This window comes from Zingiber officinale, chromosome 9A (genome assembly GCF_018446385.1).
Source record: "Zingiber officinale cultivar Zhangliang chromosome 9A, Zo_v1.1, whole genome shotgun sequence".
NCBI lineage: Eukaryota > Viridiplantae > Streptophyta > Magnoliopsida > Zingiberales > Zingiberaceae > Zingiber > Zingiber officinale.
In genome coordinates, this window is record NC_056002.1 from 4070338 (window position 1) to 4079274 (window position 8937).

The 8937-nt window shown below is 44.5% G+C and overlaps 2 protein-coding genes across 4 annotated transcripts; one reads left to right on the forward strand and one right to left on the reverse strand.

The window, feature by feature from the left end:
• Positions 1-325: 325 nt before the first annotated feature.
• On the forward strand, positions 326-2383 carry LOC122018839 (alpha-1,3-arabinosyltransferase XAT3-like). The gene is made up of 3 exons (XM_042576272.1): positions 326-677; positions 767-844; positions 940-2383. The coding sequence occupies exons 1-3, from the start codon at positions 548-550 to the stop codon at positions 2181-2183; spliced, it is 1452 nt and encodes a 483-aa protein (XP_042432206.1). The 5' UTR covers positions 326-547; the 3' UTR covers positions 2184-2383.
• A 1143-nt stretch (positions 2384-3526) lies between these two features.
• LOC122018838 (alpha-1,3-arabinosyltransferase XAT3-like) lies at positions 3527-6025 on the reverse strand. 3 transcript variants are annotated; one of them, XM_042576269.1, is made up of 7 exons: positions 5875-6025; positions 5562-5786; positions 5427-5456; positions 5277-5339; positions 5104-5154; positions 4973-5041; positions 3527-4871 (listed from the first exon to the last, which is right to left on the reverse strand). In XM_042576269.1, exons 2-7 carry the CDS (start codon positions 5692-5694, stop codon positions 3703-3705), a joined length of 1515 nt encoding a protein of 504 aa, XP_042432203.1. In that variant the 5' UTR covers positions 5695-5786; positions 5875-6025; the 3' UTR covers positions 3527-3702. The 3 variants fall into 3 exon arrangements, with proteins under 3 accessions (XP_042432203.1, XP_042432204.1, XP_042432205.1); XM_042576270.1 differs by having other exon boundaries at positions 5883-6014; XM_042576271.1 differs by having other exon boundaries at positions 3527-4868; positions 5875-6014.
• Positions 6026-8937: the final 2912 nt, after the last annotated feature.

The following is an 8937-nucleotide window of genomic DNA, read 5'->3' on the forward strand; positions in this document are numbered from 1 at the left end:
AGCCGTAAAAAAACGTCACGCTTGCTTTAATCTTTGCCTTTAACTCTCTGACAAGGTTTGTTTACTTGAATCACACCCACCAATCTAGCAGCCCACCTACTCTAGAATTTAGTTTATCGTACAAAAATCACAATTATTTGATTGCCTAACAGGAGGCGTAGTTTTATGCACTTCAATTAATGTCAGCTCCTTGGACCGGTTTTAGATAGATTGTCGATTTCATTTTGTTATATCTAGCGTCGCCATCAACAACAGTGTCCCGTCAAAATCTTAATCACTGCAGAAAAAAATGGGAAGGTAAAAAACACTGTGAAGTTTAGTTGGCCATATTTGACCGAGCATGGCGAGAGAGAGTCAACAAAACAAAAGAGAAAAAAATATGAAGAGGCTGGAGTTGTTAAGATACAGCGAGGATTGATTGAAGGTCAGCATGTCAAACAATCCACGGGAATGGCCAGAGCAAATTAATACACGAGGAAATTAAGCACTTGCAGCGTAAGAAAGAAGAAGAGAAAAAGTGAGTTAGTGTAGAGGAGGGAGGACGAGGATGAAGGCTGCGAGGAATCCTCCCAGGCTCGAGCCAAGGAGAAGTGGCAATGCGCTCATCATTGCCACCATGCTGATTTCCCTGTGCATCCTCACCCTCGTCAAGGCTCGCTACTGCTCCGCTCCGTATGGTTTGTGTTCTTGTTTGGTGCTTTCTTTGGCTCTGATGAGTTGGGGATTTTGTGTTGTTGAGAGAATGCTACTGTTCCTCTTCTTGCAGGAAAGTCGCAGAGATTAGCAGAGGATTTAGAGGCGTCGAGAGTAATCGTAGAGAAGAGTGGGGAAGCTGCTCTAATAGGTAATTTGAAAAGATTTGGTAGAAAAAATTGGGTTTTTTTTCCTTCTGTTTTTTTGAAGAGAAGAGAAGAGTAGAGAATTCGTACTTTTGTGCAGAGGATGAAGATGAAGAATTAACCATAGGAACATCTGAAGAACACGCTGCAGAAAAAGCTGTGTTGAGCTCGAACAAGCCAATCTGCTCCGAGACAAGCAGGAGATCTGATGTCTGCGAAGTAGAAGGGGATGTGAGATTGCAGAGCAGCTCGCAGACCATCTTCCTGCCTCCTTCCTTGACAGATCGAGAATGGAAGACGAAGCCTTATTGCAGAAAGCACGATCCCCCGGCGATGAGGAAGGTCAAAGAGTGGACTTTGAAGCCGTTCCCCGAAGGCGGGCCGCCGCCTCAGTGCACCGTCAACCACGCCGCTCCGGCGCTGGTCTTCTCCATAGCCGGATTCACCGGCAACCTCTTCCACGACTTCACCGACGTGCTCGTCCCCCTCTTTATCTCCGCTTACCAATTCCGCGGCGAGGTCCAGTTCGTGATCCCGGAGCACAAGTCCTGGTGGGTGAGCAAGTTTGCCCTAATTTTTAAGCAGCTCTCCAACTACGAAATCATCGACGCCGACAACGACGACCGAGGCGCTATCCACTGCTTCCCGCGGGTAATCGTGGGATTAAGCTTCCACAAGGAGCTCAGCGCGGATCCGGCCAGGACGCCGACGGGGTATGGAATGGCGGAGTTCAAGGCGATGCTTCGGAAGGCTTACGGCCTGGAACGCCCGAGGGCGGTGCCGTCGGGAGACCAGTGGGACATCCGGCGGAAGCCGAGGCTGCTGATCATCACGCGGAAGAAAACTAGGGTTTTCCTGAACGAGCGGGGGATGACGGACATGGCGATGAGTCTAGGATTCGACGTGCGCGTAGCGGAGCCTGACATGAGCACCGACCTGTCCAAGTTCGCGCGGCTGGTGAACTCCGCCGACGTGATGATCGGCGTCCACGGCGCCGGGCTCACCAACATGGTGTTCCTCCCCGACGGCGCGGTGCTGATCCAGGTGGTGCCGTTCGGGGGGCTGGACTGGCTCGCCAGGGAGACCTTCAAGGAGCCGTCGCCGGCGATGGGGATCAACTACCTGGACTACCACATCAAGGCAGACGAGAGCACGATCGGCGAGCAGTACGCGGCGGACGACCCTGTGATCAAGAATCCATCCGCCGTGCACAAGCGGGGGTGGAATGAGATCAGTCGGATCTACCTGGAGAACCAGAACGTGAGGCCGCACCTCGGCCGGCTGCGGAAGACGCTGTTGGAGGCGCTTAACCACCTGCCTCACGGCCGCCATGGAAGAGGATGATCAAACCAATGGATTGCAGTAAACTGATCGATTGATCTCCCTCCTCCTATTCTTGTTCTTGTTCCTTCTTTTTTCTTCACATTGATCTCTGCATTCATTTTTGGTTCTTGTAAGAAAAATTCATACAAGTGTGCGATTAGATTCACAATAACAGTCCAAACCAAATCCATCAGTGTAAATTTCCTAGTTAATCTTTATGATAACCTTCTATAAATGGCATGCAATTCTCCATCAACAGAACTTGAGAATAATCATTCATGCCTAAGTAAACTACAAAGAGTTCAACTAGTTTGGATTTTCCCATGATTGATAAACTTCTCATTTGACTTTGTTGTCTTCGATCCTCTGCATCTTTCAATTGAAGGGGAGAGCTCCCAAGGTCAAATGGTTCGGTGTGCGGGAGCTGTCAAAGAACGGACAAGCCAACCTCTCTTTTGCTCGTTGGCTAATATCTGTCCAAGAATTGGAAGAATCTTCCATCAAAACATCACAATTTACCAAAATTCAAAACAACATTTGGGTGGGCAAAGAACAATTCAAAGGTAGCAAGTTGGATGAAGAAGAATGTTTCGAGGAACACATATGGCCTTGATACATATCAACATACTGTGCAGGGTTGATATCCGAGTCTAAAGTGTGGATGAGCCTTTGCTAATTTGGGGAAACACAAATCATTTTTGAATTAGCTTTTGTCATGTTCCAACCAAAAACAAAAGAGAAGGCAAAAGCAAATTGTCTTGAGAGGGCATGCCTCCACTTCGCCACACGTTAAAGCAGTTTTGTATAGTATGTCTCTCTCATGGTGCAGAATTTGTTATTGCTTCATCATCAGAGTCACTGCAGCATCTTCTCTAATAATTGTTCTCTATAAATTTTAGGTCAGCATCTCCTCTCCGATCCTTGGCATGGAGCAAAATTATTGTCCTCTCCGTGTCGGTCTCCTCGTCCTTGTCTCTAATTCTCTGCCTGGTGCACGCAGAGAGCGCTGAGTTGTATGTGCCCTTCCTTATTCAATGGCATAATTAAAGCAGTCTGCTCGAATATACTCAAAACTGAATGAGCAATTAACACAGATGCCCATCACTTGTTTAAACCTTTAGGTAAGGTGAACAGAATTACAGAAACCTGAATAGCCAAACTAGGTTGTCGTTTTATTTATCTATTTCCTTTCAACTTGATCCTCCCATGCTGCTGATTAACTAGCTTTACAAATTATAATAACCACTTAGATAGTAGAATTGCTCAGTTTTTGTTGTTGCGACAGTTTCTGATGGTTTTCGGCACAAAGTTCTTGATAGCTACCGAAGTAACATTCTTGCAGAAGATGATGGAGATCTTTATCAGTTTGTAAAATGTCTGGATCTATATGCCATTCTGACAGAAGAATTAACAGACTGTAATTACAGAAGTTCTTAAAACCCCATTCTGAATCATTAAATCACTTGACATGAAAATATAATCTGATGAAATCAAGAAGAGGGAGGGAAAAAAAAAAATGGCCTCGGCGTGACTCTGCTACCTATTGGATGATGAGCTCCAGTGCCTTCCACAGCGTGTTCTTGAATTTCTTTATATCGAGCTTCACGTTCTGGTTGTCCATGAAGGTGGACCTCATCACAGGGTGCCCTCGCTGGTGGAAGGACATGGGATCCTTGAACACTGGGTGATCCCTCGGATACTGCTCGATCAAACTGCTCTCCTCTATGGCAATGCTATACTGCACATAGTTGAGCTTCATGTCCTTAGCTGGCTCCCCGAAATCCAGCATCGCCATCCACTCGAGGCCCCCCCACGGCACCACCTGGATCACCGTCGCGTTGGGCGGCAGGAACACCAAGTTGGTGAGCCCGGAGCCGTGCACGCCCAACATCACGTCCACTGAGTTGACCAGCTTCGCGAATTGGCCCACGTCGGATCCCACATCGCCGTCGTTGACGATGATTTCGAATCCCAACTGGTCCGCCAATTGAGTTATTTCGTGTAGATTTGTGAATGCTCGAGATTGCTTCCTTGCTACGATGAGAATTCTGGGTTTCTTCCCGGCAAGGTCTTCGATGTTTGAAATGGCGTCCCTTTCCAGGGAGAAGGCTTCTCTTAGGAACTTGGCGAAGTCGACCATGGAGTAGCCGTTGGGGGCGCGCGCAGGGTCGATGCTAAGCTCCTTGTGCGAGCGGAGGCCGACTACGACCTTGCTGAAGCAGTGCACCTCCTTGTTCTTGTCGTAGTCGATCACCGGAAACTTGGAGAGCTTTTGGAACACCGGGAGGTAGCGGTAGACCCACCAGGGGTTCATGTCGCTGACCACGAACTGAACCTCGCCGTCGAGTTGCCGGGCAGCGAGGAAGAGCGGGATCAGCACGTCGGTGAAGTCGTGGAAGAGGTTGCCGGTGTATCCTCCGGCGGAGAAGACGACAGCAGGGGCAGCGTGCCTGACGGTGCATTGCGGCGCCGAGACGTCGACGGCTTTGACTGTCAGCTCGCGAACGCGGCTGAAGGCGGCGGCGTCGCCCTTGCGGGCGTAGGGGCGGAACCGGAACGCCTCGTTGCGCTCGCCGGAGTCGACGAAGAGGACGTCGGAGGAGTTTCCAGGGATGCGGATGTCGCCGGACAGCTCGCACACGTCGACCCGAGGGTCAGAGAATTCGCACGACAGCTTCTTCTCCACATTACTCTTGATTTCATGAGCTGCTTCAAGATCAGAATAGCGTATCCAACTTCAGATTTACCGAATCAAAGTGCGGCCAAACTAGATCTAAAAAATCTCAAAAATCGCAATAAAATCATTCTACTGTGTGCTTCATCTTGATCCGAGTTGCCACCGTTCTTTGCTCCCCCCTCCTCTGCTTCACTCGTACTCTCTGCAACAAGTTAAAAATTAGCTGAAAAGCTCAGTAACCTTCAACCAATTCCAAGCACAGACCTAACGCTTCATCGTCCTCCTTCCCCTGGAGATTCTCCTCTTCATTCTTTTCTGTAACAGGAAGCAAATCTGTGACCCTTTTGCTGATATAGGAGTTCATCTTATTCACAGAAAAACATGATAAATACTTGAAATCCATCATGAGTAGAGTCGGATCTAGTGAAGATCCTCACCTAATTGCTTAGAAGCCTGATCATCATCTCTTAGAGTAGGAGCTACTTTCTCTCCCTCCACATCTATGCATCAGAAACTTAAAAGAGTCTTAAAACCAGTATTCTATGATTGAATTCACACGAAACAGCAACAAACATCATGAGAAGTACCTGATCTCTGAGTTCCCAACTTTGAGCCAACTGGATCAATATCAAGATTTAGTTAGAAGGAAAAAAAAATACATTTTTATTTTCATAACCATCTAATTTCTCGTGTACAATAAAAGCAAAACAAAAGGAACTCACGACTGGGAAAAGTAAAAGGCCTGGAGATCAGTATGAAGGTCATGGAAATAACGAAGCATCCTACTACAAGCATAACGAATCTGAATCGCTGCGTCTGGCCGGCGTTTCGGAACAGCTTCAATTTGTTCGCCATCTCTTCTTTGATCGCCTCCTCTTCGCCGCCCTCTCTCAGTAGGAATTTGCTTCCTTCTTATCTTTTGACCTCCCAAGGAACCTGAAAGCTGTCTGTTGCAACTTGATAGGTTTAATAAAGATGCAGTAGTAGTTAGTGAAACTTAGCTATTGAGGTGGTTGACTGAGATGGGGATCTCACCGTCTCACCTTGTCCCATGAACTGGCCGGGCCAGCAGACTTGTAAAGCAAGCAGAGAGGTTGGTGGAGGAAAGCAGGTAATCAGGCGTATCTTTATCTTTTTCTCTAAGCAAGAAGCCGTCAAATGGGAGAAGTATACTACGGTGCTGTTTTGACATTGATGATTTTAATAAATAGGGGAGTCCTTTTAATTTATTTTTTTTAATCTTTCATCTGCTCCGTTGAAGTTTCCAATGCTCATTCTTGATGTTTTAGTCGTTTTTAGGGAAGCGTGCTTAAAAATAAGAGGAGAGCTTCAACTCCTAATAACTCTTGTTTAGTTACTACAGCAGCCCTTTAATATAATAACACAAACCCTTAACAATTCTTTCTATGGGTTAGAACTCATTTTGAATTTGACTTGCGTATTTTCCTTTGTCTCTTGTTTATTTATGGTCTTCTGGATGGAGAAGATTAGCACAGTGAGTGGTTCACAAACAAAGTGACTGATGTCGAAATTAAACGTTTTCTTCTTCTTTCTTTCTAAGTTGGAAGTTAGTGGATATATCGTAATCGGTGTGTTGGAGCCTTGACAACGGTCAACTTCGCGAACCAAACTTCCAACTTGTTCATGAGTTTATTGGTGGATCGCGAGGTGAGAGGATCCAACCGCTTTAGCTTTTGCTAATATACCTAAAAAAATTAGGTTTTAAAAGAATTTTTTTTGATGGGCAAGTGAAATGTTTTACATCAATAATATTTCACAATTATAAAATTATATTTCTTATATAATAGTTGTGATATTTTTATAAATCAAATATTTTTAAAAAAAACTCATTCTTATCCAATACGCTTTAGGAAGTTGTTGTTTGATACGGCAAATGACATGGGACTCAAAGTAAGGTCAAAGTCCAAAAAATCGATATGACTGCCAAAATTAAAAAGGAATCAACTCAGGATTAACATGATCAAATTAATTCAACCAAATGATCATCCGATCAGATACTTAATCCAATCGGATCTCAAATTTCTCAGTATCCATGAAACTCCAAGCTCTTGCCACCATTCAGAGCTAAAAAAAAAAAAAAATATGAGCAAACTATTTCAACCACGTGGTCAACCGATCAGACTTTCAATCCAATATAATCCAGTAGGACATACTGAATACTTGGTTCAACTAACCTTGTTGGCCGGGTACAAGGTAATTCTTAGCATATAGTAGATCGGTTATATTATCGATCGGATTTAAGAGACTTAACTCTTCAATTTTCATGAGCGAAGTGCTCAATATAAACCTGATCTGTCCTATCGCCAGTCGGATCTCTTTTAGGAGGCGACATTGTTAGAAGATTACAACAATTTGTTAGAAATTATTCCCTTATTCTAACATATGGAACCTTCTTCTACCTAGAAAAGACCGTTACACATTTTATACTATTCAACATATTTTGACATCAGATATTTTCTATCATCTTATTATCGCGGAGGTTATGAGAGATAGTATAAAAAAATATTCTCTCCGTTAATAAAATACATAAATATATGCATCTATACTACCGTTCTATTGTCCATCTTTTTTATTTTTTTCACTTAATTAATTACTAACTTAAGTATTGAAGGCCTATATTAGGTACCTCTTCCTTGATTTTGACCCTAACTGCTTTCCTAGTAAAGTCTATCTCTCGGTCAATTAAAATTACCAATCCAGAATACTATCTGCACCGTTTCAAGACGTATCATTGTTGTTCTCTACAAGCAAGCATAAACTGAACCACTACATGGAAAGGAACAACAAAAATGATTACTTCCGCAATGAAAATTAATGGTCAATTGCCTAAACCTCTAACATTATGTTCCTTTTAATTACCCAAAAAAAAGTGATTGGTGGGAAAAAAAAATCTAAAACTAAAAATGATGCATTTTATAATCATTTAGTACATCTCCCATGAATTTTAAAAAAAATTATATAAAATATACCACCGTAAATAAAGAATAGTCCACTTGACACGGGTCAACGATCACGGTAGAGGTCAAAGTCAAAACAATCAATGTAGCCCGAGCGAGAGGGGCATACATAGGTCAATCAGCAGGAAAGCGAGCTGAGCGGGCTATCCGTTCGGCTCAGGATATGCCATTGACAGTGAATAATGAACCGGTATAATAAAAGAGGAAAAAAATGGAAATTTAATAAAGGGAAGAGAAAATAAAAGAGAACACTCCATCTATCATTGAATACAGAGAAATCAAGATAAAGATGTCTTCTGTATGCAAATTAATATTATTAAACAGAGGAATATGAAGGGACATTAAGATAGGTATAAAAGAGTATGATAAGTATGAAGAAAGGAAAGATTCATCTCTGTCCCTATTATTTTCAATTCCTCTTCTTCTATTTCTGACTTGACCGCCGGAGGGTCAACGTCTGTGACCCCTTCCCTGGTTTGGTTTATTTTGCAGATAGGAGCGATGTCTTCATCCAGTCAGCGGAATCGCCACATCCCTAGCTTTCCAACTTCACGCTTTCGGATAGGATCATTTTGGCGCAATCTGTGGGAACGTAACCTGCATCCGGACGAGAAGATGGAAGACGCTGGACGATTCACAACGGTGACGTTAATGCAAGAGGAGCTCGACACACTGATACAGGCCCGAGCGGCGAAGATAGTGGAACAACAGCAATAACAGGAGCTGGCCAAGCGCCAACAAGCACTGGCTGAACGTTAAGCTCAGGAGCCTACAGCCTCCGCAGTAGGTCGACAGGCTGAGCGAGGAGACTGAGCTGAACGACTTTCCATTTGGGAACCGAACAAGAAGCCGATCAACACTTATAGGGATGCCCCTCCTGTGCCGGTCCCATTCCACCAAGTAGAAGAGAGGGCCCGAGCGAACAGACACTGGAGATCTTCCTCGGATGAGACACCCGCTCGAGACATAAGGAAAAGGAAGACACCCAGAGAGAATGATTCGCCCGAGCGGGTCAATCAACAATTTTTGGAGGAGATTCTAAATGACCCTCTACAGAAGCATTACACCCCACTAACGATCGAGGAATATAATGGAGCGACCGACCCCGACGACCACTTAG

Bases quoted from the DNA above. Each gene is read 5' to 3' on its own strand.
- LOC122018839 (XM_042576272.1), top strand. From the start codon at position 548: ATGAAGGCTGCGAGGAATCCTCCCAGGCTCGAGCCAAGGAGAAGTGGC. The intron at 678-766 runs GTTTGTGTTCTT...CTCTTCTTGCAG, and splicing joins CTACTGCTCCGCTCCGTATG to GAAAGTCGCAGAGATTAGCA. The intron at 845-939 runs GTAATTTGAAAA...ACTTTTGTGCAG, and splicing joins TGGGGAAGCTGCTCTAATAG to AGGATGAAGATGAAGAATTA.
- LOC122018838 (XM_042576269.1), bottom strand. From the start codon at position 5,694: ATGGCGAACAAATTGAAGCTGTTCCGAAACGCCGGCCAGACGCAGCGA. The intron at 5,457-5,561 runs GTGAGTTCCTTT...ATATTGATCCAG, and splicing joins GCCTTTTACTTTTCCCAGTC to TTGGCTCAAAGTTGGGAACT. The intron at 4,872-4,972 runs GTAGAATGATTT...CTGATCTTGAAG, and splicing joins GGATCAAGATGAAGCACACA to CAGCTCATGAAATCAAGAGT.